We start from the raw sequence: 18,951 nt of genomic DNA on the forward strand, positions 1-18,951 counted from the left end.
CCCTTGGCCTTTCGATAACGAATGTGGAAGAGTATAGTTGTAATGGAACATTTGCATGTTACATAATTTGGTTAGCGTGGCGTTTATTAGTATGCTGCTATAAGGATTTATCTGCAGTAGTGTTCGGCCCCAGTAATTTTTACGATTTTTTTGTTTTCATCTTTATTTTGTAGCCGTATCAGCCCCGATCGCGAATCTTCACCAGGACCCAAATCGCGAAAGTCCAGGTAAAAATGACATTCCACTGCTGCGCTAATGCTTAATGAATTTGAGCAGTATCTCCCAATTAACACAGATAATCGACATCCTTATAACAGAAGTCCAAAGCTTAATAACCAAACGATTTGTTATGTTTCTTGCAGATTGTAAACCGATAGTTCTTTTTATATAACCTTTTGTTGTTGTTGTTGTTGTCATTGTCTATCAGGCATATTGTTTGTCTTTTTCTCCATACTATGGCTATCTTATTAGTAAAAAGAAAAACTCTGACACTTACAGTTCTTGTGGTTATTAATGAAGGGTCATATTGGAAAAGACAAACGATTTTTACACTTACACTAACATTAATTGTAAATAGAAATAGTAATTTGCAGAAGCCAACTTTGCTAAACCTTTGCTTGAACCGTTGTAAAAAATATAGAAAAAAAAAGTAATTTTATTCATTTTATATTTGTCACTGTATACATGTATGGTAGTTCATTGATGATTAACCAAGTGTTGAGTTATGTCGTAGAACATTTTTAACACGAATGCATGATATGACTACAAGGTAGAATGTCGTGATTTTTTCGTCCCTTGTTTTAACTAAGTGATTTGCTTTCATTAGCCGCGCATCACCTGCTCGTGAGATCACACCCACTCGGGAATACCCACGGCCCTGGATGTTTGGAGCAAGGTATACTACAGTTATCGAGATTGATGCTTAGTCGTTTGAGGCTGATATTTGTGATTTTTATTTTGTATATGTGTATATCACTGCATACATATTGATACGTTTTACATGTACACTTATTAACGCAACCAAGCTGTTAGGGATAGGTTTTACCTTAATCGACCCGTAACATGAGGATATATGGATAATATTTAATAATCCTCCACTACTATTGTGATGCCTTAATACAAACGTTACCATTAGAACAACACCACCCCGAGAGTTATCACCCGGAGCTGACCGAGAAAGAGAATGGCCTCTTTCACACTTGCGCTTTGCCACGTCCACACCAACGCCTGCTGGTGCTACTACTGGTACTGCAGGAGGAAGGAAGAGCAGGTTAGCAGCGCTGAGACAGCTGCCAAACCTTAGATTTTTCTCTGATAACTTTTGCTACTTCACTGGCTAAATAATGTATTGGCTAATATCTCATTCATGAACAAGGGAGGTTTCAGTAACTTTTGAAATTCTAATAACTAATTAAAAAAATAAAATAAATGTTCTTCTTGGTTATTTATACAAGTTTACCCACTAACAGTCTTCAGTTACTTTTATTTTTGCTTTTTAGAATGAATTGTAGCCTTTTTTCACATCTTTGACCTGAAAGCACTCGGAGTACGTGATTTGATTTATTGACTCTCGTAGCTCAAATTTTTCTTTTTTTAGTTGTAATCGAGTTCTAATTGGAAAGCAGAAATCCTTGCAATCCTTCCTTTTTTTAACATAGCTCCATTTAGTTTTATTATAATTATTCTTTAATTCTTTCCTCTAGTAACAATAACCACTTGCTCTACAACACAATAAACACAATTAGCTTAGACATATCTTAGGTAATTTGTTGATCCACCACCAAGTGTTCTGTTGTCCTTTGATATAATACACTTTTTTCTCTTTCAGCTCTCTGCCTGACAGGCGTTTTCTGACTAACCGGCAGCAATTTTTTTTTCTTTTTTATTGTATGTTGTATTTTTTGTATGATAATCTAGCTTGTTGCCTCTGAAGCCTTTGTAGTGGCATGATCAGAATGGCAAGCCCTTTTATTCTCTTTTATGTTTTTTTGTTTGCATATTATATATTTTAATATCAACATTTTTACTATGGTTGATGTGCTGAGAGTAGCAAGCACATCTGGCATCATTTTACAAGAATCCAAAAATTTAAAAGGGACTTCTGTTTTATGGGAACCTATTTATTAATCATGAATATTTCCCCAACAGCAAGGCCAGTGTGAGAGATGAACCTCAGATCAAGAATCCTCATGCTAGAGCATTGTGGGAGAAGTGGCAGCACGTTGGCTTCATGGCATGGGAACGCATGCGGCGTCTCTATGACAAACTCAACTATCTTCAGGAGCTTGAGAAACTTAAGAACTTCTCCTGGGAAGAATGGAGGAAGAGGGTATGTTTGCAGATTTTATAAGTTGGTGTATATATATATACAGATTATACACGTACTATAATGCAGTGTTGATATAGGACACTGTTGGCACCATACGTTATGTTGATCTTTGCTAATGATTAAAACAAAATTTTTTTACCCTTTTTTAATCTACCACAGTTCATGAAGTTCATGAACCACAAGAAATCTCGTGTGACTGATCTGTTCCGCAAGATGGACTCTGATAATGATGGAGCTGTGCCAAGAGAAGACTTCATTGATGGAATCCTTAAGACCAGTTAGTTTCTTATTCCCTTTTGATTTTTAAAAGTTAGTTATTATCATTACTTTTAAATGGAGTGACTGAATTATGAATATTTCTGACTCACATTCACTGATGCTTATTCAATGCAAATTTACTTCTTACAGAGTTCCCTACAAGCCGTTTGGAGATGGGAACTGTTGCCGATATATTTGACCGCAACCAGGACGGCTACATTGACTACCAAGAGTTCATTGCGGCATTACGACCTGACTGGGAGCGCAAGGGACCTTTGACCGATGCAGAAAGGATTGATGATGAAGTGCAGAAACAGGTTTCCAAATGCACCTGCCGACAGAAGTTCCGTGTGCACCAAGTAGGAGAAGGCAAATATAGGGTAAGTTACATTGTTAAGGCCATTTATTCCTGTATGTTGATAATGATAGTCTTTCATTCATTTATAATGTTTGCATTCATATATAAATAGATTTGAATTTTACCAATGAATTTATGGGCATTGATACTAAATGGAAATATCTATACTAGTTTGGAGACAGTCAGAAGCTACGTCTGGTCCGTATCTTGCGGTCAACTGTCATGGTTCGTGTGGGCGGTGGATGGGTGGCACTTGATGAATTCCTTGTGAAGAATGACCCATGCAGAGGTATGTATGAGAGTTTAATCATATGCTTAATAGAAGTGACATTTCCCATAGCACATATAATGAGCTAAGAAAAATGTAAAAAAAATATGTATTACTTTGGAAACTAGAGGCTAAGATACATTGTAGATGTATTCTGCTGAGATATCTAATAGAAGGATGTTGATATGTTTTAAAAGAGGAAATAAGATCAAAATTCTTTTTCTGTTTCATAATGAGTGTCCTTATAAAGGAAAAGAAAAATATATGAGAGAATGATATTGTTTACTACTGAAAATGTACTTGTTATCTTGATCTGGCAAAGGGTTATTGATTATTAGTAGAATATGGATTGATCTTTCCTATTCCTTTGCACGTAAAATGATCTTAGTCATTTGCATCTTTGTTTATGATGTCTAATTGAACTTTCTCTCAGTCTGTCTCTTTCTCAAATGATCATAGATATATATATGGTAAATAATTACTATTCTTGTCAATCTCATAAATGTTTATCTTAGTTTCATATCTTGAGTTAATTAAACTGTAGATAAGCTATTCCGAGTGCAGTGTTTTGCGTGTTTTTAATCCTTACGGCAAGTGGTTGTTGGGGGTGTTTTACTAGCTGCCATATTTGGATGCAAGGTGATAAATCCTCTTAAATAAATTAGGTGAAAGTCAATATATTGTCATTATGTGCAATATATGTACCAGTTCTTGAACTACATATGCTCCATTACCAGTTCACTCACAAGAGTTTTGACAACTTGAATGATGAAATGTACTTACATTGGTGTAAGCCAGCAAATCACATAATCTGCCTGTAGCCTCTGCCAGCTAAGCTTGTTTGTAGCTTACCACGCTCAAAAGCCTGCGTAGACATAGGAAAAAGTAAATTTAGATAGCTAACACAGAAATTCAATAGCAATGTTTGTTATGAGATTAATGATATGCATTCTTATTAGTTTACCATATGCTAATACAGAATTGGATGGCATTTATCTCTTAACAATTACCTATGAGCATGTGTCATTATGATGCTGACATGTTTATACATATACATATTCTGTGTAATATATATATAATGAATTAGCAAAATTCATGTTTGCAGCTGTTTATACTAATAAATGGAATGTGAATAACAAACATATTAACACAATATGCAAGTTCAAAGTAACAAAAGAAATGGAAGAAAGCATATTTTACAAGTAACTGCAAGAGTTTTTGCATCAGAGCCATTAACCAATTAACTCTTTGTTTCTCTTTCTCTCTTTCCCGATTCCTCCAAACCTTTCATCCCTGTTACCAAATAACCTTTTAACCTGCCTTTCCTTTACATCCCCAACCCATTGTGCATGCTTCTTTGCTGGGGACTTCACCAACGGTATTTGCCTGTGTGCACTGGGTATATCACATTTAACATCGGAAATCATCGTCAAAATGCAAATGCGTACATAAAATGTTTTACCCTGTGACATCGACGCTTGCTCTCCATCGCTGTACCCAATCTCCCTCCATCATGCTTTGCATTGTTTCACGGTCTGCTTGGACACTTTAGTATGTCCATCTATACCTGAGTTAGAGCAGGTTGGAGATTTGGAACTACATGAGCATGGGTGCCCTATGAGAGGAAAGACTTCACCAGCTGGGTCCTGCCGTAGCTCCTGTAAGATATTTCATTTAAAAGTTATTGCCTGGTTGAATATATATGGGCTGTGTTTTGTAGGGTTGGCAGGCTGTAACTATTTAGTTATACATAGATATAAATTTTTATACATTTGTTTTTATTAGAGAGTGATTTGTTACTCAAATTTTCATTCATAAGGGTACTTTGGTTTTATCAAAATATTTCTACTTATCTTTAAAAGATTTTATGAGCTAATAAATGTGATTACAGTAGTCTAAAAATTAATATATTTGAAGAAAGAAAAGTTAGAAGTAGATTGGTTTAAGGCAAATCTATAAATGATAAATGATAGTGGTTTTGCAACATTAACAATGAGTATTGTTGTAATGATTAGTGTTGTATGTACAAGAAGCCTTTGAAATTTAGACACCCGAAAAAATCTGTAAATCAAAGTAAACATTTTACAAAGTAGTGTACTTTTTGAGCTACGTACACTTTGTAATCTCTCTTATATCGACTAATAGTGTTGAAATGTAATTTTGCATAGAAATTATTTGGGGATAGCATTGATATGAAGTGCTTAAAACTTTGGAGTTTGAGATTTAGAGTTTTACATAGATGTTCACAGCCGTGCATTGTCTTTGAAGATGATTCTCTAAACAGAGCATAAATTTTTGCTTTTATTTTAATTACAGCAGTGTGTCTTTAAATGATTTTATTTTTGTTTGCTAAAGTGCTTGGCATAATGGTTCTAATCTATGCTGCTTTTAATCTGCTTTTCTTTGCATGTTTTTTTTGTTTTGTGTTTTTTGCTTTGTTTTTATTTTTGCCTTTTTTTTTACAGTTTGGAAGTTCTTATCATATATTGCACATAATCATTCTTGGTACTTTTTTATGTCTGCTTTTATGTTCTGTGTTATTCTGTTCTTGTTAATATATCAGTGTTTGATTATCAAACATAATTCTTTATTTACATAGAACAAACACCTGACACCTCATATTATGATCTAAGCTGTTAGTTTTTTTTTTAGGGTAAAACAGATCAACACAAGATTTTTTGCCATTTTCGTGGTTGCTATATTTACTGAAAACATTTAGAACTTGACTCTTAGGATTTTTTTTCGTGAAGCACTCTCATGCTGTTCATACCCTTTAATTTCTATAGCATGCTTGGGTCTTTAGTTTTTTTCAGGCATGAAATTTTTAATTTTCTTTGCAATATTGTATTATAGCATTTATTATTCTTGAATTATTCAGTGTAGCTGAATGCTAGTCGAGTTTTAGTTATTCGTTGATGGAGTGTCATTAGCTAACATGTTTGCATTGTTTCTTTTCTCCCCTTGCCCAATCCGTCCTCCTTGCCCCTTTCCGCCACCTCATCCAAACCTGTATTTCTCGAAATTTAAACATTTTTACTTTAAACCTTACCAAATTTCCCAATGTCCTCACCACCCCACAACCTCTCAACCTTACCAATGCCGCGCCACTCTGCGTTCTGCGTCGACCCTACCTTGGCCATAAAACCATGACAATTATTGGATCTGCCTGCCTTGGGGTATGAACCTAAACCCAAATAGCCAAGGGTCGCACCAACGTGGAGTTACGCGAGCAGTTCATCCTAGCGGAGGGCGTATCCCAGAGCATGACACCGTTCAAGTCCAAGCCTAGCCCCAACAGTTCTGTGTCAAGCCAGTCAGGCACTCCTGCCCAGCAGCGATCCCAGTCCCTGCCTAACGCTGGGCCCATTATCAAGGTCTGTTTTCGTTGCAGCCTTTAAAAGAGAGAGTGCCCACAGTTCACTTCAGTTGTGTGTTTATTCAGTCCATTTTTTTTTTAAGATTTTTTTTTTTTTTTTTAAGATTCAAAACTGGAAAGAGTGAAGTGTGGTGCATTTATACAATTACCTCAGATCAGAGAGTTCTGTTATCATACCGTCCCTCAACATCCAGCCAGTCCTTAGTAAAGAGATGGCTAGTAAACCATCACATTGGAAGGAAGGAATTCTTGATGTCTTCCAAGAGAATCAATTTTCAAAGAAAGAATTTTATTTTCCTTTTCAAAGTCACAACACTAAATTGTGAACTGACAACATTTTTCCTGTACCAGTTTTACATTTTGATAATTTCTTACAAAAGAAAAAAAAAAAAATCTTGGAATGCACAGAAAATTTCTAAACTGATTGAATGGACTGACACCGGGGCAGCCTGCAAAGCTTCTTATTTTATTTTATTTTATTTGGTATTGCATGCCCAAGCATGGTTTAGTTCAATGATAAGAAGTTTTAAGAATGCCCTGCTTCTTAAACAGGTATGTAAACATTTGCTAGTGTAGTTAGTGAGAAAGACAAACCACATTGTATTCGTATTTTAGTTATTTTGTTTTTTTGTTTTGAGTATGATTTTCTTTGCCGCTTTTTATTCAGTATTGATTGTATGATTTGTTTAATATGAATTTTATTTTATTTCAGAATCCATATCCCACTTCCTTTTATCCTATCGTGAAGTTTTAGTCATGGAAATCTTTGTTTGAGGCACATGATGTCAATTCCATATGTGCTACTAGTAAATTTCAGAGAAGCCTTTTCTTTTATACCATGATATTCGTGCGTAGTTTTTACCTTTGTTTTTGGCAATCATTTTGATTTTTCATTAGCACATGCTAGAGTTCTGTGTTGCATTAAATGAAGGTTCTTTGACACATCATAAAATGGGAATGATTAAGGTTAAACTTACTTGAATTTACAAGTTCTTTAAAAATCCAGATAACTAAATACTTCATTTTATGAGAACGTTATAGAAAGAGAAGCAAAATTGAGCCATAGTAGTGTAAAAAATTGTGCTCAATTCAAATAAAAATATTCTACTAAAAGTCAGGCTTCTCCAGTTTTAATCCTTATCCTCAAAAATGCATATTGAATAGATTATTTGTTACAGCTCATTTCGTTATGGCTGAATTGATGCCCCTGTTTGAGCAAATTCGGCAAAGTGAAAGCGAGGGTTCCCAAAGTGGTACTCTGTGCACAATACGTGTGGGGCACACTGTGGGTGCAGTATTCCACAGATCAGACTCGTCCACAAGCTCATCCATGGTAGGAGGCCAGCAGGCAGATGCGTGTGAAAACATAAGCTGTGCTAGTTTAACATTTTGTCCGTGTTAAGATGTAGGCCATGCTAGTTTGGTTCCAGATGCTCGTTTCTTTCATAGCCTGGATTGAACTCTTAGTCATACTGTTACGGGTGTTTCATTTTGGCTTGACATGAACTACTGCTACCATATTCACAGACATAATTCATGAAAATTTGACACTACATCATTTTAACATGTAAGCAAAATAGATACCCATGTATGTTGTATCAAGTAAAAGTCGTGTTTGAAAATGTGGCTTTTGTTGTATCTAAAAGTTGCATTTCCCGTAAAGTGTGTGCATTGTTTCCCTGCATCTCTTATTTGACATAGTACCAAATACACTAACACATTGGGAATGTGAAAGTTTTTAGTTTTGTCAGAGCAGTGAATTGAATTCCCTTTTAGTCCATCCATTAGTTTTTAAGCTTCAAACTCTGAACTGGCTTAAGGCCTAGAGTTTCTTCAGCTGTCAGCATGGCTGTACCTTTTTAATGTAAGTCAAAAGTGAACTTATTTAGCCCATGAACATAGGCATCAGGCACAGGTAAATTTTTTAGGCCGTAAGTTCAAACTGGTAGTGAGTTTATGGAGGGATTATCATAGCTCTAATAATTATGTCACCTGTATTAAGTGAATATTGAAGAGTGGAGACCTCTCATGTGGTTTGTCTTATCACACAAGCTCCTATTCCGGGATCCGAATCACTGTATGCTCAAATGATGGTGGCCTATCAACAAATGGTAAGTGTTTACAGTCTGTTCCAGTGACAATGTGAACTTCAGATAACTCAAGTTCAGGCTTCCTGTTATGCATTATATCTTTGTACAGTAGGACTTAAGTATTATGACGTATCTTTTTAAGCTTCTTGTATGGTAAGGATTTTTTTTATTTTTTACTTTTTAGCATTACCTAGTAGTGTTGTAGATAATTTTTTTTTTTTTTTTTTTCTAAGAAATGAAATTATATTGAAATATACTGAATATATCTGATGAATTTGTTTAAAGTTTGATAAGTCTGTTTCTTATGCACCTTTTGATGGAAACCCTTATAAATGAAATACACCAACACATATGAAAGCATTATCTTACTGCCACTAGGTCCGAGAAAGAACAGCCAAGAGCTCAGCCATGGGCCGTGCTTCCTTCAGTGCTGGAACTCCAGATTCCTCATTTAGTGAAGAAGGAGGCACTTCCTCATTCCATCTCCATGGTGGTAAGCGCAAGGCTTCCGCTCCAGTCACATCCCGCTCATCTTATAATACCTCAGGTAAGTTGTCACAGTTAATCTTATTTTTACTGTTATGTCCAATTTTCATCCTTTTTGACACTATCATAATTTTATTTAAAGATATAAAAGTGTATTCCCGGTGTCCTAATGTTGATCACCCCTTCAGCTGACAGTCAACCAGGAAGCCGAGGAGGCAGCCGCCCTGCTTCTCGAGGACCTGGCTCTCGTCCTGGTTCTCGGCCCGGGTCTCGGCCACCAAGTCGTGCAGGCTCAGAGGTGTCCCTAGACTCCTATGATGGCGGCCGGACCCCCATGAGACGCACACCCTCATTTACAGGGCGAACACGCACACCATCTAGTCAGTCCTCTGGGGTTCAGCGGTCATCTTCCCTTAGAAAGGTGAGAAACTGAGTTAAAAGTATCTCTAGGTATCTTATCTACTGGGCACAAGCAGATGGTAACCAGCAACCATATGTGAATAACTCAGGCTAAATGCATAGAAAGTTGAAGAGAAGATGGTTCTTTATTTCAGGAATTTCCATGTCTTTTTTTTTTTTTATTACTTCTAGATGTAACTCTGAGTTTACTCTTCTTTTTATGTCTAACAGTCAGGGGATAAATATTTTTTGTTTTTTATTTTAGCATGGTTATATTAATGGTATATGCAACTTTGTCATGTTCGTGAGTTCAGTGGATCGAACCAATAATTTGCTGAGTCTAGGCTTTGCTTACTGAAACAGTAAGTATTGTACAAAAAAAGAAAAAAGAAAATGAAAGAAAAAAAGTGTTTTTTAATGGACCTTTTTGTATGTTAGAGTCAGAGATAAGTCAGCAATGTTATTGGTTCTGTCATATGTACCCACTAACTTCAGTTGTGTAAGAGGGAAAGCGTAGATTGTGAATTATGAAGTGTTATGGGTAATTAGAATCCTTTGGTCTTTATTAATCACAAATGACAATTTACTGAAACAGAAGGTTATAGAACCAAAATTTTCCAGCATAACTATATTTAAAATTTCACTCTTCTCTTTAAAATACTCATTCAAGTATAATTTAAAATTGAGATATATTGAGGAAGTTTGAATATTTCTGAAATTCTTGTAATTCATCATTAACAAAGTTTTTCATATATATCTAACTAAAGAAACTTTTCCACAACTAACAAGCACAACATAAACTTCTACAAAGTTTTGTTAAAACTTCCATTCTTATAAGGGAAAACTGGAATTGTAATATCTGAACTGGCCTTGTTGGAATGCCATCTTAAAGTAATATTGTGGCTGTGGTTCTCCACTAACTTCTGGGCCCCTCCTCTTCTCCAGGCCTCAGCCCCTGTCAAGTCCTCCACAGGCACTGTCAACGGAACTGGGACACGTGCCATCTCTGTCTCATCTAGGTAAGGTTATTGTGTTGGTGTTCATGCCAAATTACTAGTATTCTTATTGTACTAGTTTGTTTCATACACAAAAATGGATGTTTAAGATATATATACATATTTATTTATATCATGGTAGTTTGCTTTTACACTGATTGAAACGGTAATAATAAAAATGATATTTACCCAGATTTAAGCACAATTCTCAGGAACTTTAAGAAACATTGAAATGTTGAAGTTACAAATTATTATTTGTTATTTTAGACCTAAGGTTTCAAGTATGCTATGTTTTGATCCTAACTCCTAATGATTATTTACATTTTTATCACAAGGAATAATAAAAGGAGTGATTGCATGTCTCATATTACCATATATGACCAATTAATGGACCCTTGTCATTCCATACGCTTTACTAACACCTTCAGTATAGCATGAAAAAAAATCTATGTAAATCTTAACAGCTTATGAATCACATTACATCCATTGCTGGGATACTCCTGACACATGGTATTATGATTAAAGTCAAACAAAGCTTCATTAAACATAAACTAACAGATCGCGGAGCATGACAAGGACGCCGTCAGCATCGAGCATTCCTGTAGCTGTGGCATCCTCGTCCAGGTAACATTGAAAAACAAAGAACCACCATCATCATCAACCCGATGGGTCTCTTGCTGAAATTACCAAACACATTTCCTTATACAGTCAAATACAAAGGCTTCTACATTTTTGTTTTTTGTGGTCATAAAGTTATAATAGACTTAATATTAAATTCTTTATCTTAAGAAAGTTAGTTGTCAGAGGTATAAATGAATGATTTAACTGTATGGTGAGAATGTGCGCAGTAATGTTCAGTTACTAATCACAAAAGTAATTGGAATGCCTCACCCTTACATCTAATCTATTGCACTATTTCTCAGTTTCAGCATTTCCTGTTACAGGAACTGAATGCTGAAGAATGTACAGTACATGTATTAGTATCAAACATTACTCTCAGTTTAGTTGCATCATGGGGTTTTATAGCCTTGGTGCTGGGTTCTTTCCTTTACAGGTTTTCTTTCCTGAATGGTAATTGTAACACCTGATATTGATCAGGTTTGTATTGTATTTACACAGAATGAGAAGCTATGGATGGGATGTCAAAAGTAATGAAATAAGTGAAATTAAGAAAATTGGTTTAAGCTCATTCAGCATGAATAATTAAGTGGCCGGGAAAGTTAATCTTGACCTCCCAGAAATAGTTTTCTCTCTCTCTCTCTCTCTCTCTCTCTCTCTCTCTCTCTCTCTCTCTTTCTCTCTCTCTCTCTCTCTCTCTCTCTCTCTCTCCTCTCTCTCTCTCTCTCTCTCTCTCTCTCTCTCTCTCTCTCTCTCTCTCTCTCTCTCTCTCTCTCTCTCTCTCTCTCCATCTGTTAACTCATTTCTCAATTCCTATCAGTTGCTTGAATGCATGGGGTGACACAGGAAAATAAACACATTTATCTGCATTGCTGTTGAATGATGTAGTGTAACACATTTGTTGTACTGAACTAATTTTTCCCTCCAGGTTATATTCACCGACTCTGTCCAGTCGATTGAAAGAGGCAGGAATTAGGTAAATGATAATACTGTGGCATGAATAGCTTAGTTTGGTCCTTTCCTTGTATTGTGGAAACCTTGTCCCACGTGTGCCATTCACTTCTCTCATGAACAGTGATTTCAACCCTGCCAAAATCCTCTGCCCAAAAACCTTAGACTCCTATATTGGTTATACCTGTATATTGTGGTAAAAAGCAATTGAATCCAGGCATGTACTGAAGCCCAACCTACTACCTCTCCTTGACTCTCAGTAACACTAATCACTCTGTTGGAGAATACTAATCAGGTTTTGATAGTATCCAATGAAAATGATACATAATCCTTGTTCATGGCTCACAATTGCAGAAGTTATTGCATAGTTGTTGCTCTGCTTAGAATAATTAATTTTATGGTTTATACCACCTGCAATTACTTTGCAATTGTTGTGATAATTTAGACGTGAATTTCTTAGTTATTTTGCATGTTATTTTTACTGGTTTGGGGCCTCCAGTACCTTCTGCAAAATAAAGATATTTGGGTCTGTCTTTTATCCAAATGCAGTGTTAAATTGCCCTTATTTATAAAACTGTTTATAAAAAAAAAATTGCTTGGATAGAAAGATAAAGCTTTGGCTGTTTATAAAAGGAAGGTAAAAAAAAAAATAGCTTATAAAAGGGGTGCTATCTTTAACTCAGATTTAGTGCTAGAGTCAGACTTTATTGGACATAGCATTGGGTGGCTGATTGAAAGAGAAATGCATTCGAGTTTTTAGAGGAGTGGATACTGCTTTTTTTACTCTAATGCAGAATTTGTATACCACTGGTGTGACAGTGACACTAAATACTGCTGGGTGAAAATCGTCCTGGTTTTAAGACCTAATGTTCATGGGTCTCTTTTTCTCTAGGACCAAAATCCCGGTTCTTGTGGGTGCTGCCTCTGATTGGGAACGGTAAATTAGTGTGGTGTTCTAAGCAGTTCAGTGTGGTCTTGCTTCAATACTTTGTTTATTTATGTGTGGAAATGTGGAAGACAGTATTTTATTGAATGTAAGACTAGATTGTGTTTTGTTTTTTTTATTATAAAAAGTTAAGGAAGCAAATAAATATATGAATTTGGAAATAATCATTATCAATTTCTGCTATGGATAACAGATATTAACAAGGCCTTTTATGTAAAGCATTATTCATGTCTCTCACCCATTTACAGATAGACAAGTTATTGATTATTCAATTAACAATTTCTTTTTAACCAGCGTAAAGTCTTGTAGTGTGAATTCAGAATCAATTTTGAGTTGGCAGGAAAGTAATAAACTAATGATACCCATTTTTAGTTTTGCATCAGTTTAAGACTGTCTTTTACACTCCATTTTATTGTTTTTATCTTGGGGCTCTTGAAACGCATTTACCTCGTCAGAGTACTTGCTTGAAATGCGTTTGTTACGTTTTGTACATTAGCTTTTTTCTACTTTGGAATGATGTTATGTTGCATGGATACTTTTGTATTTGCACATATTTATGCACTCTTTTGTGTTTTTATTCTTTTATTTTGCAGACATGTTTATATACTAGGCATTTTTTTGTGGATGAAGTTTATATTCTTAGGGAATTTCAATTGATTTATAGAAAGTGAAACTGCTCATGTTAATTGTGCCTTTTCTGAGTTGGCTCAATATATTATTTTGATTTTTAACATGTAATCTGTTATATTAGTATGGTAGATATAAGTGTCTGTTAGATGATCATTAAGAGCAGTGCTGTGTTGTTGCATGACTTACCAATGGCTTCATTAGTGCCAAATCCTGTAAAAGAGCAAGTAATTTTTGGCCTTTTTATTTATTTTTTTGTTTGTTTGTTTTGGTAGTAAGCAGGTCATTGTCATGAAAAAGTTCCTTATTATTATTTTGTATTTTATTTATTTATTTTTGCTTAGGTGTTTTAGGTTTTATTTTTTTGTTTTGTTTTGTTTTGAAAATTATTAATTTAAGTGTAGTTTAGTTGATACTAACTATGTTTTAACTTTCTATATTGTTATAATGTGGTCACAATAAAGCCTAAATATTTAAATGAAGATGAGTGAACTTTTACATGAACTGACTATGAACTGCCTTGATATTTGAAGCTTTACCAAACAGTTACAGTCATGAGGAATCACTTGTAAAGAGCAAACAATAATAATTATAACTATATTAATTTAGCAAGAATGATTCCTAGTATGACCTTAAGCTCACATATTGGTTAAGGAGTAAAAGTACTCCAACTCCGTAATTTTGTGGTGATGGCCATTTCTTGACTCCCCAGGACTAACCTATCTGGCTCCACATCTAACCTGAATGTTGCGGGAACACCCTTAAGGTAAACAGGTGCCCTCCCCTGGCTGCCAATGTGCATTTTGTTATTGCTAAACTTGTGTTACCTTAAGCAGATGAAGAGGATAGGTAAAATTTTGCTTTTGTATTGAACACAATAATAAAACATTGTTTCAAAACAGGTTTGCAAAGATTTTAGTAAGAGCATTATGTAGGTGTTGGACATATACATAAAACATGAATGAAATTAGTTTCTAATAATGTTTAGTTGGAATAGAAAGTGTAGAGAGAGTAATAGTTTGTATGCACTCATTCACTAGTCAATAGAGTAACATCTCATGTTCATTTAGCTACTCCTAATAAGAGAAATTTTTACTCTGGCTAACATTTATAGTTATTTCAGATAGTAATAGATATTATAGTATATTTATTAACAATGTTCTAACTATTAGGTGAAGGTACATAATGTCTGAATAATTTCTACAGGTCCCGAACTTCATCAACTACTAGTCTTAACTCCAATCATTCCACAAGCAAAATTCCAACACTGAGGTAACTAACCTGGGTTGTAGTGATATGATAGAGGCATGGGTGGAAGTCCATGAATAACAAGTTGTGATGGCAGTCTTTTTAGAGTCCCTTTTGATTGATGTATTGCCCTTTTTTGATTTTACTAATTGATAGATTTTTTTTGCAGTCAGTGATTAATAGTATTTTAACTATTGCATGTATCTTGTGATTCCTAAACGTAATTTTTACTGTTTCTTTGTTTAGTTTAGCTGATTCTCTACATGATTTACATTTGATTTGAAAGTAGTCTTTGGACTTCACTCCTTTCTATATATTTATTTATTTATTTTTTATAACAACAAATGAAATCATTAGAAAAGGTGAAGAACAAAGTTTATTTTCCTATTCAGTACCGTTTAATGTAATAATTTTCTTGTGTAACTCGTAACTGTAATATGCTTTTAATAACTATTACAGACACAAAGTGTCCACCACACAAAGCACCACTCCCAAGACCTCCACTACTACAAGGTAATAATATGGGATGTAAAATGCCAAGCATGGCATTTTTAGGGACATGTTAATCTTGAAAATGAGTGTGGGTTTGCAGAAATTTATATATAGCATATATTTAAAGAATGGGCAAGTTCCTGACTGATGTTAGTATATGACATATATTTGGTGAAGCACTGTGTTTTGTCTTCTTGGTTTTCAGCTTACTTAATTGAAAGGTGTGATTGAAAACTATATCTATATTTCCATTACTATATTGTTTTCTTTGTTATTGTTCCTACTTTCTGTATAGAATTTTGATGACAGGTTTTCTTTTGAATAGAAAGTTCATTTTATGCTGATTCACACTTTACCCCTGCATGTCAAAAGCTAATTCCCATAACAGTAGTATCATACAAAGAATTCTTCATATTAACTTTATAATATTATTTTATTTACATTTACAGAGAAAGTCCTTTAGAAAAGACAAACAAACAGGGTTGATACATATAATTCAAACACAAATAAACACCAATTCCATTCCACAGGACTCGGAATCCTTCAGGTTCCAGCAGCACAGGTGGAACTACTAGGATTGCCCGCAAATCCTCTGCTGCTTCAGACACGCCTACCGGGATAGCAAGGAAGACGGGCATCGCAGAGCCAAGACGCAAGTTGTAGGAAATTGAATGGCAAAATTATATTATATTGTGCTAGGGCCCACTGGAAGTTGTAAAGAAAATTTACATGGTACCCTGTACAGTTTATATTAAAACACATAGATGTATGACAGTTACAAATGATAAAATTGTAAATGTGTAACATGTTGCCACATTTTTTGTGGCACATTATGATATATAATTGATCATATTTTCTTTTGGAAAAAGCTTTAAATAGACAACATTGTAATGATTAGAGATCTCTGAAATTATTTGATTGGCATTTTTCTAATTGAAATATTTGACTTCTGGTTGGATTTAGATCCATATAATTTCTATGGAATATTCATCTTTTGAATTTGCTAGCAAATGTGATATCATGACAGGGCAAATCCTGTTGCCTGATAATAGGACTGGATTTGGTTAATGTTAATATATGATAGAAATCATGGTATCAAGTTCTATTTTATATTAATAAAGCCTGATCTGGCCCTACAAAGTGATATGTTTAGGGTAGTGCAAGCCCATTTTGAGAGTTCTCAGCCATTCCACTCAACATATCGTGCTTGCTTTGAAAAGGTTGTTTATTGTGTAAAGTCTCCAAGACATTGTTGCTTGATTTTATTTAATTTAATTTTTTTTTCACCTTTGTGGCATACAATTCAGAATTTTCAACTTCAAATATTTTCTTGGTGACAATGCAAGTCAATAATTGTCTTCATCAATTCTTATGTCATACTGTGTTAGATTCTATTAGATTTTTTTTTCTTTCTTTCTTTTTTTTATGCTCCGCCCACTTGAACCAGTGTTTAAGAAGACCTCAGTTACAAGTGTATTGTCTCATTTCCCTGATTCATAGTCTAAGGCTGTTCTCATGTACTCACCATTAACGCTTCATACCTAACTTGCCTATGTGCGTATCAAGCAAGCCTATGTGGGGTATTACAGGTTGCCAAAATGCCACGTCTTGCAAGGAATATATGTTGATTTGCAACTTGGAGTTCAGCAGGAGTTTAATGGTGCTTTATAGTCATATAGAATTTATACTAAGCAATATTGGTACTTGAAATTATGTTAAAATGCGCCTCAATGGTTTATTGTCTGTGCTACTAATAAAGTGCAAATGTGATGAGAACAGTAATTTGAGTCTCGGATAGTATATCATTTTATTGTGATTCCTAATTGTTAATAGGAAAAGATTCTTGTAGCACTATCTAAGTTACACGACAGCTGATCTCATGACAAAACGTTGAAAAAAAAAAAATAAAAAACTTTCGTTCCTGAAACAGCAAATCGAAGATGGAACAGACTCAGAAAGCTATGTCAAACTTACATGACATTAGGTGTGGCTCTGGGAAAAAAAATATTGACCATAAGTAGAGGATGCAAATGCTGCGGGCTGGTTCCGGGTTATAATGGAGGCAAAACACCATCTCTTGCCTCTTTTTGGTCTTGCAACATTTGCATCATTTACTTAGTGGTCTTGGTGTCATTTTTTTTCTTCCTCTTCTGTTACCTAACTCTTTAACAGATTTTTAATTAGGCTAAATTTCCGAATGTTGTCTTTTGTGTTTTTGTTGTATTGTTTGTATAAACCTTAGCTTTCATGCTTTGTTATAAGTTGTAAATAATATAATAATATAGGAAGCCCATTGAAAGATTGAATTATGGGGCACAAAATAAATTTCACAGTGAGTAACAAAAATATGGTAAGATGTACTAAAGTCCTTTTGGTTGAATATACTGTACTTGACCAATCATCATAGAATATTTTTTGTATTTAAATTGCTTATGATTATACTAATGCTTCGATAATAAATGAGTAACGAGACAGAGGTTTTGTTTTATGCCATTTAATACTTATATTTCCATGGTAGTTGATGGACAGTGGACACGGTTAATTCTCCAGTATGAATGGGTGCAAATTGAGGTAACTGAGAAATATCCCAAGGTGCAAATTACAGAAAAACACTTGAGGTGAAAAAAAGAAATTGCATATAATGCTTCATATCCATTTAATACCAGGTCAGAAAACTCCACATTGAAAGGATGAAAGATAAAAAAATTATGCAGGAAACTTTTTTTTTTTTTTTTTTTTTTGAAGGCAAAAACGTGGTGTACGGGAAAGGTAAAGTACTTTTCTTCCTATAAACAGGAAACTCATAAGACAATAAATAATTATTTTAAAAAGTTTACACAGTGTAATATGTGAAATGTGTTACCTCACTGTAATCAATGAATAACATATTTCAGAGGTGGATATCACATAAACGAGAAAGAAAATAATGCTGGTGCATGGTGTACCAACAATAAATGGAAAGAAGGGATGGTTTCTGGGGACTAAAAACAAACAAACAAAAAAAAAAACTAAATATTTCCAGTATATTTGAAATAATGATGAAATATTAGGTGGTGGTGGTGGAAGATATACCAACTGATAGTAAGGTCCTGTGTACACATAATTGAACAGTGCCCAGCAACTATATCCATTTTCTTGTCAAAGTCTGGGAGAGTCATTGTACGCAGAGGAGTCACAGTGTCTGGCAGTATCACCTTTCCATACCCAGCAGTAACGCAGACGGTCATATCTGATGGTCTCGTTGGACCACGGGCACAGGAACTCCCTTGAGTTACCTTGCAGCATATATACAATTCTTATAACATATAGCAACCTATGTATGATTCTTACTGTAGAACTTCTGAGCAAAATAAATTTTTAGAATAACATATGGAGGTGCAACGTAGAATGAAAATTATACAGACATGCACATTCTCTCTCTCTCTCTCTCTCTCTCTCTCCCTCTCTCCCTCTCTCCCTCTATCCATCTCTCTCTCTCTCTCTCTCTCTCTCTTTTTCTCTCTCTTTTTC

At 34.8% G+C, this 18,951-nt stretch overlaps 1 protein-coding gene across 31 annotated transcripts in view; it reads left to right on the forward strand.

Moving 5' to 3' along the window:
- The window catches only part of LOC119579530 (microtubule-actin cross-linking factor 1-like), a 208,320-nt gene extending 190,405 nt beyond the window's left edge, over positions 1-17,915 (forward strand). For 4 of the 31 annotated variants that reach the window (XM_037927427.1, XM_037927404.1, XM_037927434.1 and 1 more), the window contains 18 exons: positions 174-227; positions 827-895; positions 1,136-1,270; positions 2,149-2,329; positions 2,489-2,606; positions 2,738-2,967; positions 3,117-3,234; positions 4,766-4,873; positions 6,412-6,587; positions 9,058-9,226; positions 9,354-9,586; positions 10,510-10,583; positions 12,106-12,153; positions 13,021-13,065; positions 14,414-14,467; positions 14,908-14,973; positions 15,409-15,462; positions 15,972-17,915. In XM_037927427.1, coding sequence (XP_037783355.1) covers positions 174-227; positions 827-895; positions 1,136-1,270; positions 2,149-2,329; positions 2,489-2,606; positions 2,738-2,967; positions 3,117-3,234; positions 4,766-4,873; positions 6,412-6,587; positions 9,058-9,226; positions 9,354-9,586; positions 10,510-10,583; positions 12,106-12,153; positions 13,021-13,065; positions 14,414-14,467; positions 14,908-14,973; positions 15,409-15,462; positions 15,972-16,104 — 2,065 coding nt within the window. In that variant the 3' untranslated portion in view covers positions 16,105-17,915. Of the gene's footprint in view, positions 1-173; positions 228-826; positions 896-1,135; positions 1,271-2,148; positions 2,330-2,488; positions 2,607-2,737; positions 2,968-3,116; positions 3,235-4,765; positions 4,874-6,411; positions 6,588-7,767; positions 7,923-8,641; positions 9,014-9,057; positions 9,227-9,353; positions 9,587-10,509; positions 10,584-11,117; positions 11,184-12,105; positions 12,154-13,020; positions 13,066-14,413; positions 14,468-14,907; positions 14,974-15,408; positions 15,463-15,971 lie in introns of those variants that run through there. The other 27 variants (XM_037927426.1, XM_037927424.1, XM_037927405.1 and 24 more) reach the window with 26 other exon arrangements.
- The last annotated feature ends 1,036 nt before the right edge of the window (positions 17,916-18,951 follow it).

This window comes from Penaeus monodon, chromosome 12 (assembly GCF_015228065.2).
Source record: "Penaeus monodon isolate SGIC_2016 chromosome 12, NSTDA_Pmon_1, whole genome shotgun sequence".
In the NCBI taxonomy this organism is placed as follows: Eukaryota; Metazoa; Arthropoda; class Malacostraca; order Decapoda; family Penaeidae; genus Penaeus; species Penaeus monodon.